This window comes from Gadus morhua, chromosome 7 (genome assembly GCF_902167405.1).
Source record: "Gadus morhua chromosome 7, gadMor3.0, whole genome shotgun sequence".
In the NCBI taxonomy this organism is placed as follows: domain Eukaryota; kingdom Metazoa; phylum Chordata; class Actinopteri; order Gadiformes; family Gadidae; genus Gadus; species Gadus morhua.
This window is the reverse complement of record NC_044054.1, coordinates 13,798,279-13,812,940: the sequence shown is the minus strand read 5'-3', so window position 1 is coordinate 13,812,940 and position 14,662 is coordinate 13,798,279. Positions and strand designations below refer to the sequence as shown.

General features: G+C 44.7%; 1 protein-coding gene across 3 annotated transcripts in view; it reads left to right on the top strand.

Moving 5' to 3' along the window:
* The window catches only part of LOC115547588 (voltage-gated potassium channel subunit beta-3), a 29,998-nt gene extending 18,416 nt beyond the window's left edge, over positions 1 to 11,582 (top strand). For all 3 annotated transcript variants that reach the window (XM_030361916.1, XM_030361918.1, XM_030361917.1), the window contains 13 exons: positions 3,235 to 3,278; positions 3,984 to 4,021; positions 4,395 to 4,474; positions 4,974 to 5,018; positions 5,473 to 5,517; positions 5,608 to 5,651; positions 6,199 to 6,285; positions 6,671 to 6,756; positions 7,586 to 7,706; positions 8,014 to 8,108; positions 8,340 to 8,460; positions 9,160 to 9,248; positions 9,487 to 11,582. In XM_030361916.1, coding sequence (XP_030217776.1) covers positions 3,235 to 3,278; positions 3,984 to 4,021; positions 4,395 to 4,474; positions 4,974 to 5,018; positions 5,473 to 5,517; positions 5,608 to 5,651; positions 6,199 to 6,285; positions 6,671 to 6,756; positions 7,586 to 7,706; positions 8,014 to 8,108; positions 8,340 to 8,460; positions 9,160 to 9,248; positions 9,487 to 9,576 — 985 coding nt within the window. In that variant the 3' untranslated portion in view covers positions 9,577 to 11,582. The remainder of the gene's footprint in view (positions 1 to 3,234; positions 3,279 to 3,983; positions 4,022 to 4,394; positions 4,475 to 4,973; positions 5,019 to 5,472; positions 5,518 to 5,607; positions 5,652 to 6,198; positions 6,286 to 6,670; positions 6,757 to 7,585; positions 7,707 to 8,013; positions 8,109 to 8,339; positions 8,461 to 9,159; positions 9,249 to 9,486) is intronic.
* The last annotated feature ends 3,080 nt before the right edge of the window (positions 11,583 to 14,662 follow it).

The window sequence follows — 14,662 nt, the reverse complement described above, 5'->3', positions numbered from 1 at the left end:
TGACAGCCTATTATGTAATGACCCATGGCCCCTTGAGCTGACGACTGAACGATGAGCACATTGACACACACACACACACACACACACACACACACACACACACACACACACACACACACACACACACACAAAAGCATACTTATCACCCATATGCGATAGATCTATAAATAGTGTGGACGGTCCACAGACGGCTAACAGCACACACCGGGAGGAGACAGAGGCAGGACGCCGCGGCTGATTGTAAGCGCTGTGACAGTCTGTCTCTTTCCATTTGGTTATTTTTGGCGGACATCGGTGAGCCGGCAGAGGGGCGCGGCACGGCAGATGAAACGCAGACAAGCTAGAGTTCCACTGCAGCACTGTTCACTCTCTCTCCCTATCTGCTGTCTGTCTCTCTCTCTCCGTCTATCTCTCTCTCTCTATCTGTGACTACCGCTCTCTCTCTCTCTCTCTCTCTCTCCGTCTATCTCTCTCTCTCCATCTATCACTCTCTTTCTCTCTCTCTCTCTCAATCTATCACTCTCTCTCTCTCTCTCTTTCTCTCTCTCCATCTATCACTCTCTCTCTCCGTCTAGCACTCTCTCTCTCTCTCTATCTGTGACTACCGCTCTCTCTCTCTCTCTCTCTCTCTCTCTCTCTCTCTCTCTCTCTCTCTCTCTCTCACTCTATCCACCTCTCTTGGTGTCTCCCTTTCATCCCCCTCCCTTTCCCTCTTCCTCTGACTCTTTTCATCCCTCTCTCTCCCCTACTCTCTTTACCCTTAGCTCAACCTCACTCCCTCCCATTTCTCTCTCCATCCCTCTCCCTTGCTCTTCCTCTATCTCTTCATCTCCTCTCTCTCCCACCACGCCCCCCCCCCCCCCCCCCCCTCTCTCTCTCTCTCCTCTTCCCTCTCTTTCTCCCATCGCAGACTAATTAGGATGAACCAAGCAGAGAAGAGAGAGAGAGCTAGTATAAAACCGGGATCATTTTGTTCTCTGATGTTTCCTCCTTCCCTCCTGTGGCCAATAGATGACATCTTTCTTTTTTTATGTATATTGTTTTTATTTGGATAGGTGTTTCAAACAGGGGTGTCAAAATGTGATTTCATATAAAAAAACAGCCAAAAAACTACAGAAGAGAACTTAAAGTAGACCTGGAAAAATAAACAGAAAGGTAAATTGTCTGATGTGTTGGGGTTTGAATAAGATTTCAATCCATCTCTTCTCATGTAAAGATGCCTCTTACTCTCTCGATAAAGTCATACCGTTTAAATGGCTCTGGCTGCAGCCATTTTCATAGTCATGGCTATTCAATAAATATACAGATAATTAAAGACCTTGTACTTTATTTAGACGGTGTTCACCCTTACAACATATCGCCCTCCCTGTCCATCCGGTACATTCATCACAGCTATCCAAACTCTGAATCCACATAGCAATGGGTACAGGCAACCACCACCCTAGGGTGCTATAGCCGTGGCCCGGACAGCTTGCAGGAGTCTTCCAGAACCTCTTCCCCCTCTCTTTGAGGATGAAGAAGGTGCCCCAGCGTTGGGACACCTCCTGCAGTGCTCTTAATGAAGGCAGGCCGGTGGCTCTGACCTCACATGTCGTGAATACTTGTCCTAGGAGACTGGTTCTGGTTCTGTAGCTCCTCGGGCCCCTGGCTGAGCGACTCCCTGTACCCCCCTGCTGTTGCGTACCAGGCCCAAATCCACAACCACGCCGTCCTCCACCTGCTGCACGGGGCCTTCTCACCCATAGAGAGAGCGTGGAGCCCGGGGGCTTCCCCGTCCGGACCCTCCGGCCCTCCGAGAAGCTCTCAGCCGTGCAGGTAGAGCCAAACGAAATAGAGGCCTGGAGGACGGATCCCCACCAGCCGACCACAGGGCTGCAGGGGAGCCTGTCAGACGGGCTAATAGGAAACGACCGGCGTGCCCAGAGGAACCGTACCGTCCACATCTCCTCCGCTTCAGTTCACTGACGACCCCTCCATCGGGGGCTGCATCAGTGAGGAGGAGGAAGAGGAGGAGGAGGAGGAGGTAGTGAGCCTCAGACGACGGTCTGGGGAGAATAACCTCCAGCTCGGCATCGGCAAGACCAAGGAGCTGGTTGTAGCCTTCCTAAGACTCCTATCGCAGTCCAGAGGGAGGAAACCGAGACGGTGGACCCGTACAGGTTCCTGGGACTGCTCCTCAACTACAAACTGTATTTGAAGGACAGCATTGAGGCCCTCCATCTGAAAGGACGGAGCAGACTGCTCCTTCTTTGGTCCTTCGACGTGTGCGACTGCAGATGTGCTGCCGGTCTGTGTTAGTCAGCAAACTATGCATTGCTGTGGCGCAATGGGTTTATTGTTTATTATTACATTATGTGTTTATTATTTGTTTCCTTTTAGTATCTTACTCAATTTTATATAATGTTTTATCTATACTCAGCATCTCTCTTACCTGCCCTTCTGCTGCTGTTTCCCACCAGGGGAAGTGCCATCTTATCTGATCTTATCTTATCTTATCCGTGCTCTTCCAGCCTTTAAAAGTTCACGCGTCAGAATAATCTCATGTGGTGCACTGAGCAGTGTCCTCCCTTCACCAATCATAACGGGTCACTGCTCAGACATACGCTGTGAACTACGTCTATAGGCCACGCCTCCAGGTACTCCTGGGAGCGTGGCTTGAGCCTAAAGGATGAGTTATACTGCATGGTTCACCCGCCGGAGGTATGAGACAGTAGCCGCACGAGACCGTCCACATCTCACATGTGAAATAGACTGAATAATGATGCTAAGAGGAAAACAGCCATCCTGATTGATCAAGAGCGCAGAGAGCCACAGCATCAGTGCTGGTTTGGAAGCGTTAGCATACGGCCGTATGTAGAAATATATTTCTGCCCTGCCAAGGCCAGACTGGTATTCATTAGGAAACGCAAACATTAATAATTGGATGGTCTCATAAGGCTGTGCTGGGGGTCTTGACGTCAGGGTAGAGACCCATGAAGTGTAACTACACATCGAGGTGATGTTACAAGGACAGCTGCCTCTGCCGAGCATCGAAGAGAGACAACGGGCATTTGTACGATGCATCAATGTCAATCACTTTTGTATTACAGATGTCACTGTATTAATGGGAAGAAATCCCATTGTGCCAGCATAGAGACCTACAGGTGGCTTTTGCAAAAAAGGGTTTTATTTGCCACATGTTTCATTCGATTTTCCATTATTGTTATTAACAAACCTCCATCCCCGTCTTCACAGGAACCTCGGGAAGTCAGGACTACGAGTTTCCTGCCTGGGTTTAGGTAAGACAAATCATTTACACATTTATTTACATTCCACACACACTGTTGTCCAGAGCAACCTCCAACAAGTGAGGCTGAGAGCCAAATCAAAGATAATCCATATTTGTGCAACTACACGTTAAAGTTCAGCAGGATCATGCTTCTGTTTTCCTACCCAACAAGAGAGCAGCGCTTTGTTCTTACACATAGGGGTGGGACAAAACATCGCTAAGGATATATATCGTCGCCCGTCTTCGTGTGACACGAGAATCGATTCTATGCCGCCAAATATTGATATTTTAATTGATAAAGTAAGGCTCTCTCAACAGATCTCCCTTCTCCCACCGTCGCTACTTCATTGCTCCTCAAGGAGGCGCTCATCACATGAATGAGAGGAACTTGAATGGAAGTTAACAAACCAAAGCAGAGTAACTGAAAAACTGAAGTTTGGACCATGAATAAAGATGGATATCCAGCATTTAACCTTTTCCCGGTTATGTTGCATTCATTGATTGGATTTATTGGATTGTCTCACAATATATTGATTATCGCAGAATCGCTGTATCTCAATATTATCGGTATCGTGGGCCATGTATTGCATATCGTATCATGAGGTACCCTGTGATTCCCACCCCTATTCATAACTAGAGACACTTATAAAATAGTTGAAACAAGTAGATTAAACTTTACCGTTCATGTAGACCCGTCTGTCTTCCTCTTGCTCAGGAACCTGGGTCACGTTCGGATCCCAGATCTCTGATGAGGTAAGAACTATGGTGCCGTCCCGCCGAGCGGCCATTCTGTGTTCCTTTGCCCCCTCCCCTTGATAGTGTGTTCATAATGGTGGATTGGTTGAAAGATTGAATGTTTTCTCCTTATGTCTACGGCTGAGACGCTGTATCAGCCCCTTGAGGTGCAGTGTGGGTCTCAGTCTGCACCTGTCTGCCTGTACCTACTGGTTAGAAACCCTGCAGTTCATGTGATCATAACAGACAACGTGTCTGTAATAACTGCTAAATAAACAGACTAAAAAATAAATTGGTATTGAGGATGAAGTGACTGTACGCTTGCTCTGGATTGGCTGGGATGGTGTGAACTTGCTCTGGATTGGCTGTTCCTCTCACCTGATTCCTGCAGACTGCTGAAAACTTGATGACCATAGCGTACGAGAACGGAGTGAACCTGTTTGACACGGCGGAGGTGTATGCCTCGGGCAGGTCCGTCTCTCTCTCTCTTGCCCGATCACTCTACCTCCCTCTCTCTACCTATGCCTCTCTGTCCCTCTCTATGTCTGTCGGTCTGTCTGTCTATGCGTCTCAATTGCTCCCTGTCTGTCTGTCCGTCTTGTCTGTCTGTCTGTCTGTCTGTCTGTCTGTCTGTCTGTCTGTCTGTCGTCTGTCTGTCTGTCTGTCTGTCTGTCTGTCTGTCTGTCTGTCTGTCTGTCTGTCTGTCTGTCTCTCTCCCTTTGGCTCTCTCTCTTGTTTGTTTCGTTTAACACATCAATGAGTCACTGTTCAAGAACCTGCTACATTTGTTATACATTTCTTCCTCTCTAATGAACATCTTTACGTAGTAAAACATTAAGTGCACAAAGCTTTTCAAAACATCTGCTAGCATAATTGTGGACTAATGGATGTTGTAGGCATGCCAGCTTTTAGTAAATATGTCAAGCGCTCTACCACTGGTAGTAACAGCTCTCTCTTCGTCCCAACCTAGGGCGGAAATAACCTTGGGCAATATCATCAAGAAGAAGGGATGGAGGTGATGTTACTCACCGTTCTCCACTGACTCACAGACTCATGCTAACACGCCCAAAACACATGCAAACCCTTTCTTAGACACGCTAACACACTCTTACACAAGCTAGCACAAAAGGCAGCTATAAAACACAATGACATGGTAACAGCGAAACATAACCCAGGCAAACACACGTTGAAGCTCGCTAATACATGCAGACACACACACAAGCTAACACTCAGACTTGCCGACACACAATACTCAAGTTAAAAGCCTGTTATAATAATTGGCCTTTTCCTTTTTGTAACCCAGTAGCCCTATGGTTGTACCCTTTTACTGTACAATTTGGACGATCATGGGTAAAAGCATGAAAGGGTCTTTTTTGTGGCCATGTTAATAATAATCTTGAGAGTTATTCAAACAATATGTTATTCATCCTTATTAAGACCCTCCCCTTCCGTCTCGTGTCTCTTTCCAGACGTTCCAGTTACGTTATCACCACTAAGATCTACTGGGGCGGCCAGTAAGTACACCGCCCAACGACAACCTTTCTGCTCTTCTGTGGGATGGATATGAAGCAAATAAAAAATGGTCTGTTTCATCACTTTCACAGAGCTGAGACAGAGAGAGGACTCTCCAGAAAACACATTATCGAAGGTAGAGTCCAATGAATCTCCTGAATGAAGTGAATATACAGCTCTGGGAAATAAAAGGCAGTAATAAAAGGGGGCTGGCTGGGTGTTTCCAAAGCCTGTGTTGAATATTGTGCAGCAGTAACGCTGCTGTGGCTGATGCTGTAATGGCCGGCCCGTGGCAGGAAACTAGTCATAAAGGAGCTCTGGAAAGCCATCAATCCTCATTAATCAATACGGACATGAAGCTAAATGGCAGGGCCTGAGTGCAGTGGTGTTTCCTGAACAAAGAGGCCCTCCCCTGTCCAAAAGGCCACTGTAGGAACAGCGTGGGGTTTATGTGATTCACTTTTAAATTCTCCAACCCTAAATGCCATGAGTTGATGTTTGTGGTTCCCTGTGATTCATACTCTTTCTGGACCCTTTTGGTTATAGAATCGGTCATATGCATTTCTACTAAGCTTACTGCTGTTTGATTCGATAAGTTAAGTAGCATTGTTCTTGTATGTTTTTACGTTGGTAAAGTGAGGGTAGAAGAGTATTGACGAGTGACGATGATGTCATCCTACCAGGCCTGAGAGGGTCTTTGTCCAGACTACAGCTGGAGTACGTCGACATTGTCTTCGCCAACAGAAACGACGTCAACAGTCCAATGGAAGGTCAGTAGTTGTTCTCTCTCTCCTCTCATTGGTCTAACTTTCATCTCATGGTTCAAACTCTATTCCCATTGGTCTTTCTCTACTCTCATTGGTCTACAGCAGGTTTCATCTCATGGTGTCGAGCTCTATTCTCATTGGTCACTCTCTCCTCTCATTGGTCTAGCTTTCATTTCATGGTTCCAGCTCTATTTTCATCGGCCTCTCTCTACCCTCATTGGTCTAGCTTTCAACTCATGGTTCCAGCTCTAATTTCATCGGTTTCTCTCTCCAATCATTGGTCTCTCTCACTCTCTTTCGTCATTGGTCTCTCACTGTCTATTTGACGTTGGCTGCTGTTTGTGCTGTAATGATGTACGGGTTGTTTGATGCTGGGTGCTTGCTGCAGAGATTGTACGAGCCATGACGTTTGTGATCAACCAGGGGATGGCCATGTACTGGGGAACCTCTCGTTGGAGTGCCATGGAGATCATGGTGAGCGGGTTTGGTGACCTAAACACTATTACGTAATTTATACAAAGCTACTTGAAGTACATTCAGAAACATTTATTTTAGTACAAGGATGCATTGCCCAAGGATGCCTACATTGGGGATTCATACCCCAGTACCTTTCGGCTCGGAATCGCACACCTGAACCACGGCACTGTTCTCAGTGACTTGCCATACTCCAACTGTAAACAGGTGGTTTCACTGGTGGCTGTTGCCGTTATGAATTGCTTTGCTCCCAAAAAGCTCGATCTCAACCACAACATACCTTCAATCTAGCCAATAAACACGTCCCTCCGCCATCTCTGAATCTTCTCTTAACTTCAATCCGTGCTTGTCTTGCACACTGAGACTATCCAAAAAACTGAAATCAATAGGACGCTGTTGTTTTCAGTGAAGAGGCTCGCACCAGTGACACTGTGTGGGGCCGGCCGACAAAGATGAGGTACCACAACCGTGGAGTTGCTACATAACAACCCAAGAAATGTCTGCTTGTTTCACTTCAACAGTATGCAGCCCTAACCTTTTGGGCATTTACTAGATGCTTTTATCCAAAGCGACTTACAATAAGTACATTTTTTCAGAGGAAAGAGAATCAACAGTATTTCGCTGTCAGAAAAGAGAAACAAGTGCCAAGCACCAACAATCGCTAGGTTAACCCATTCCCCGTACACACCAAAGATAGCCAGGATAAGATGCTGCACAGTGCTCAGTACTATTTTTAGCCCTTCTCGGCCCGTAACAACCTAACAGATATGTGTGTTATCTCCCGTCGGTAGCACCCTAACGTGCGTGTGGGTGTGTGATGTTCCGATAGGAGGCGTACTCAGTGGCGCGGCAGTTCAACCTCATCCCCCCGGTGTGCGAGCAGGCCGAGTACCACTACTTCCAGCGGGACAAGGTGGAGGTGCAGCTCCCAGAGCTCTACCACAAGATAGGTTCGCCACTCCTCCTCCATCCGTAGACATGACGGACAACTCCCTGTTCTACCAGCGCACCCTTCGGTCAATTCCTTCCTAAACAGCCTCAACATACCAGAGAATTACTCTTCTATCCCATTATTATATTACAAGCTCCCTGCCTGTAATATGATTACATTTGTCATCATGAAGGATTTGTCCCTCCCTCATGATGGACAAATATCAAGAGCGGTTAGATCAACACATGAGGGCGACTCTGACAACAACAGAGGGCAGTGTGTCTGGTTGGTTAATGTCTTCCCTCTGTCCAACGGTGCGCTCCCAGGGGTCGGAGCGATGACATGGTCCCCCCTGGCGTGTGGCCTCATCACGGGCAAGTACAGCGAGGGCGTCCCCGACTGCTCCAGGGCCGCCATGAAGGTTAGAGACCCCGTGTCAGGGAGTTAGGAGTGGGGTCAATGTCCTAGGCTGCGATCCTATCACAACCTGTGGATGAAGCAGAACTCTTATTTTGAAAAAAATGTAAATAGTTGATTTTACAAAATGTAAAAAGAAATGATGTAACACGCAGTGGTTAATCTTGGTTTGCCCAAACAGTGGGGTCATGTTACTGTTTGTCTGCGGATGGTCACCATTTTGTCCTGGGTGCAGGGGTACCAGTGGCTGAAGGAGCGAGTGAACAGTGAGGAGGGACACAGACAGCTGGCCAAAATCAAAGAGCTCCACCTACTGGCAGACAGGATGGGCTGCACCGCAGCGCAGCTCGCCATCGGTAGGACCACGACATCAGCCACCGTTAGCTTGCTGTTGCTTTGTTGTTCACTCATTCAGTTAGCAGATGCTGTGATCCCAAAGTGCTAGACGATACATGTTTATGTTTGAGTATAATAATCTGCAGCAGACCACAATTGTCAAAAATGGCGGTTTCAACTGTGCTGCCTCCTCAGCAGTGATCTCCTTTGCCTCCAGTGTGTGTTAATAATACCTTTGCATGTACCTTTGAGAAAGGGAAGCCCTTTTTGGGCTTAAAATGTATTCCTCGCCAATATAGTTTTCTTCAAAGGTTATTCAGTGTCTAATGTCCTGGTGTTTTAGGCCAAGCCAAATGGGTTCACTCCCCAACGAATGCAGCCTAACATGTAGGACTCCTTGAGCAAGACGCCCTAACCCACCACCTGCTCCTCACAGAGACACAGATCTGCATTCAATCGTCACATAAAGAAAAACATTAATAGCACTGAATGTTGTCAGCAGTTTCTTAGGTGAAGTGTGGGTGCGGCTCAGATTTGTGTTTTATCAACCTTCCTCTTTTTACACGGCACTTAACCATGTTTATCTCCTTTACCACTGGAGCGTGTCTATCTCCCCTCACACTTGTGCCTGTTTAATTCACTAAACTGGTGTTTATTTCCTTCCACACCTGAGCCTGTTTATCTCCCTGAACACCAACATGCTTATCTGCTGTGCCCAGCCTGGTGCCTGAGGAGTGAAGGGGTCAGCTCCGTGCTGCTGGGCGTCTCCACCACTGAGCAGCTGGTCGAGAACCTGGGGGCCCTGAGGGTAAACAGCCCTTCGTTATTATTATGGAGGGTTATGTAGTGTGTATGTATATGGGTGTATATGTAGATATGAGAACGAGAGAGAGGGAGAGAGAGAGAGAGAGAGAGAGAGAGAGAGAGAGAGAGAGAGAGAGAGAGAGAGAGAGAGAGAGAGAGAGAGAGAGAAAGCACAATGCTTTATTGTTTTAACTGCAACACAAAGGATCAAACTCACTGTCCCTCTTTTTTGATCACGGCAGGTCTTAACCCAGATGACCCCGCAGACCATCGGTGAGATCGACACGTTGCTGGGAAACAAACCCCACTCCAAGAAGGAGGCGCGGGCCTGAGGGTCATGTGACCGGCGAGAGACAAAGACCAACGACTGACACCGGGGGAGACATCAACTCTTCAACCCCGCAGTTTACTCTGAAAAAAAAACGAATTGCATGTCCTCTGCAACATTATGCTTCCAATATTATGCGCATATCCATTTTTGCGTATTGTATCATGTATAAAAGAAGGCGTTGACAAGGTAAAAAATATGGACAAAAGAGATCTATCAACGTGAAAACATAAAGACGAGCCATCATATAGGTAATCATTGCTGATTCTTAACGTTCAACAGACACAGGGGGGGGGGGGGTGTTTTGAGGGTCACATCTCTGCGCTTTTCACCGCCAGGCATCGAGAGGAGAGGTCTAAAGCACATTAACCTTGGGATATGGGATAGGAGCAGGGGTTAACGGTTTCTCTAGATGACTATGAGTGGACACGCCGGAGCCGACGACAGACTTATGAGTCTCCTCCACTTCACAGTCTCCTATTGGTCTTCATGAGGGTTATTTAACAGCCCAGCAGACCAAAGGCCAGCGAGTGTAACTCCGCCTTTCACTGGCCCCCCTCCTGGGTTCTCTCATGATTGACTTTCCGCTCGCGGAGCCAGGTGGGATCGTCTGAGGTTAATGGGGTTCAGCCAGGTGGGATCGTCTGAGGATAACGGGGTTCAGCCAGGTGGGATCGTCTGAGGATAATGGGGTTCGGGACACAAGGAAGTTGGATATGGAAATTTGATCATTAGAAATGTACTGTACTTTTTCAGTTCCTTAACAAAAAAAGAGAAGAAAATACACATTTGGTGACTTGGTGGATGACCTTAGCTATTATTCTCACACAGTTAAAAATAATGGGTTTGTGGGTTGATAGACACATGCATTGCTTTACACATCTCGACGCACCGTTAATAAGGGATCCAGACAAAACAACGTTGGGGAGTTGCACAAAAAGATGGATTCAAATTTCAAAATGTTATTAATTCATCTTCGTACACGATAGAGTTGGAGGAAACACCCAAAAAAAGCAAAACACACACTGACCAGATAACATTTCTGGGATCAGGTATTCTGGGAATTCTGCCAAAAATTGACTACAATTTAAAAGGATAGAGAGTGATCTGTATCGGATTAAAATATTCTAAAGTAGATAATTGAACTGTGCTGCCTCCTCAGCAGTGTTCTCCTTCGCCTCCAGTGTGTGTAAACTGTGCGCATGTCCCTTTAAGAGAGGAAAGCCTTTTTATGGGCGTCAATGTGGCATGGCATTTATGGCTTATGTAAATACACATTGCCATTGTAAGCCATTTTTATTTTATTTTTTATTCTAAACAATTTAAGAAAAACGACGTATGGTTATGCGCAGGAGGACAGTTTTGCTTGAATGTCCCTCGGCCCCTTGTACGTTCATGGGAAGTTTATACATTTATTTTGTCCTTAACTAATGGTTGGTAAAATCTTTACTTCATTGGTAAAATTACTACTGATATAGAGGGGTTGGACACACTGTAATGACTTGGATGGTTTCACACTGTAATAATATAAAATGATAGCTAGAGGCTTTAATTTGATTGAGAAGAGATATAGGCTGTTTCTTGTGTAGAAAAATATTTAGTTTTGGTTATGTTTTTTTTCCCCCTATTATCATAAACTGTTCATTTATTTATTCCTCCTTTAGGATCTGCTCACTACTGTGTTATGTTTAACCTGCTATTTATTTATATACCTAATCATACTGCGATACCAAGGGAAATTGTTATTTTGATAAATGCTATGTTTAAGGTTATGTTGAACATAGAGAAACTGTATATAGGTGGATGTGTTGGAAACTGAATCATTGTTGAAGGAGAAATTGTGTGACAAAAGGAGCAGAAGTTCTGCTGATGTACATTCCTACCAAACGTATGCGTCTCCTGTGTACATAGATATTTAAATCTAACTCCGGAACTGTCACATTGCCTGCATAACTTATATTTTACTGTCTTGCAACCAAAACAAAAAAGAGAAGAGACACCGTAATTTGTCTTGTGTTGTGCTTGTCACTGTCTTCGTGTTGACATTTGCTCCCCGCTTGATAATTAACTGAAAATTCTCTGTTGAGAATGCATTTATTTACTGACTTTTGACTCTAGAAGATATCTATAATCTCTTTAAACATTTTGATTATGATTCAAATATTATATTTATTTATAGAACCATTACATTCCCTTAATCCAAATGATAACCTAATCATAACATGAGCTAATATATTTTTTCAAAAGCCCATTCTCATTCAGCAGCCACACACATTGTCTGAATAACAGAGCGTGTCCTGCCCAAAGCAGGGGGGACCGCCCCCCGAAAGATGACTGGTTAGGAGTCAGAACCAATTAGTATATGTATGATAATTAGCATATCTTGCATGGATTTAGGATTTAGATTTTGGATTTAGATGTAAGATGTAGATTTAGGATTTAGATTTAGCATTTAGAGTTAGATATCAAGATTTAGATATATATAAGATTTAGCTTCAGATTTAGCATTTCGATTTAGGATTTGGAGAATCCTAAATCTCTAAGATATATAACTTAATCTCTAAAATGTATATTTAGATATATGATGTAGATTTAACATATGATTCAAATTGTACATATGTGGGAAAAAAGTGAAATGAAAATCCATTTTGGAGGGGTGTTTATTTGCTGAATCTGGGAAAAAGGAAGCCAAGTTCAAACAAAATCTGTAACAAGTGAAGCACGTTTTTTCAGCAGCAAAAGTTTACAAATGGCACCCCATATACCCCCCCTTTGATAAAATCATGGTAAGTTCCTTTGGAAAGGAGCATCTGTTCGAATGTCATAGATCACTATGAATCCACAAACAAAATGCCAGTTTTCTGGCAATATGCTTATGAAGGTGAAGCTGTTTGTAACCTTCAAGGCATGGCTACAATGTACAAGCCTTGTGGGAGCATCGTAATATCACAAGTACACATTCTGTTTATTTTATGCAAATCTTTCTGGCTTCCAGTCAGTTAAAAGCCTATTGATGTGGAACAAGAACCAGTCGCTACAGAGGGGAGCTGCGGATGCATCTGCCACCGCCACCTCAAGCCAACGAGGGCCCATCTCACAGAAAGCAGAGGAACCAGACATTCTGATTGTAGGAGACTCAACCATAAAGGATATAACCGGTAACATGCTACTTCCCGGAGGTGATGGTTAGTGATATCAACCAAGAACTAGTCAAAATTACTGTATATTAAAAAAAAAATTTTATTTTATTTTTTTTTTTTTTTATTTAAGTTATTGTGCATGCAGGACTAAATGATATTTGAAGAGAACAGTCAGAACTTCTGAAGAGGGATTACACTGATCTACATACTACTATTGGACACACTGGACAAAATACGCATTAAGTCATTCATCAGTGGACCCATACTAGCAGTTGACAGGGGAATAAACAGATTCAGTCGTCTACTTGCACTGAATACATGGCTTTCCAGAGTCTGCAATAAAAGAGGAATGGCTTTATTGCCAATTTCAACTTGTTCTGGGGGCGCAAATATCTTTTCAGAGCAGATGGCCTACACCCAAACAGGTTAGGCTCAAAACTGTTAAGGGACAATCTTCTCTTCTCGCTCTCCCACAAATCTACCCTGCCATGGTCTGACAGACAGGCCACAGTCAGATCACAGGTTGAGAAGAAGTGAGACTACAGCCTCCCCCACACATCTACTCTGCCACTATCTGACACACAGATAACAGACAGACCACAGACCTTAAAGAGAGACCACAGCCCGCCCGATACCAACGACACCATGCCTTCCCCCATCGCTGATGCTGGCTTTGCGAGGAACGGCCACCCCCCTCCTCTGCACTCCCTCATCGACGATGACCTCCAGCCTCATCTCTCCCATAGCCACAACAACATCTCCAGCTCCACTGTGTCCTCCCTTTGTAATTTTCCAGCTGAATTTAAGAAACTGGAATATGTTGGCATCAAACTTGCATCTATGTCAATGATAGCATCGCCACCTCATGGCCACAGGCTGATGACACCCAAGAGGATGGCGCCCCAGCCCCCCCCCTGTACTGATAGAAGTCCTGAGTATTAATGAGACAAAAAGGGTTCAGCCGTAGACACAGTATAAGGAAGTTTCGCATTATCTGCTGAACCCAAGGTTGCCTACCTGATAACATGGCTACTTTTGCATTCCTGCTGTAACCACTAAGAGAGTAAACAAAGGGCAACTTAGACAAACTGCCAACCTTTACAAATCTCATGCTTATTCCCTCCAAACCAAAAACAACCTTAAAGCCTATCAACAACACCTTCAGGATGGGTCAACTAAATGGTAGGTCTCTTAATATCAAATCATGGTTAGTTAATGATTTTATTACCACTTCTAAACTGGATTTTATGTTTTGAACTGAAACATGGATGGACAGTTCCTCCCAACTATAATTTTTTTGATGTTTGTAGATCTCGAAAAAGGGATGGAGGGGTTGCTGCTTTATTAAAGAATGTGTTTCAGGGGAAACAGATGTTATTTGGCAATTTTCCAGCATTCGATACCTTTGTGCTGTATTGAAATGGACCCCCAGTGTTCTCCTATTAATTATTTACAGGCCACCCACATACTCAAATGCAATTTCTTTTCGATGACTTTACAGAATTACTGTCAAGCATCTCCACAGACTTTGACTGTCTAGTTATAACTGGTGACTACAATTTTAATACTGATGATTTTTACCGTTTTGGACACATTTGAACTGTCTCAACATGTGAAAGAGGCTACTCATTGTAAAGGGCACACTCTATACCTGGTTATCACAAAGGACCTCAATGTTTCTCTGTGACCGATCCTTCACTGGCTGACCACTTTTGTGTTTTCTTTAATATATCCTTTATTCTCGACATACAGACAAAATCAAATACTGTGAAAAAAACTGTGTATCAATGAGCATTCTAATGTACTTTTAGAAAAGGCCATCTCCTTGCTACCACCTCTCAACCAATGTTCTGCTGATGATCTTGTAGAAAACTTTATTTAGAAAATTTTGAAAGTCATAGATGTCATCGCACCTTATAAGGTTAAAACGATTTCTGGAAAGCAAAAGGC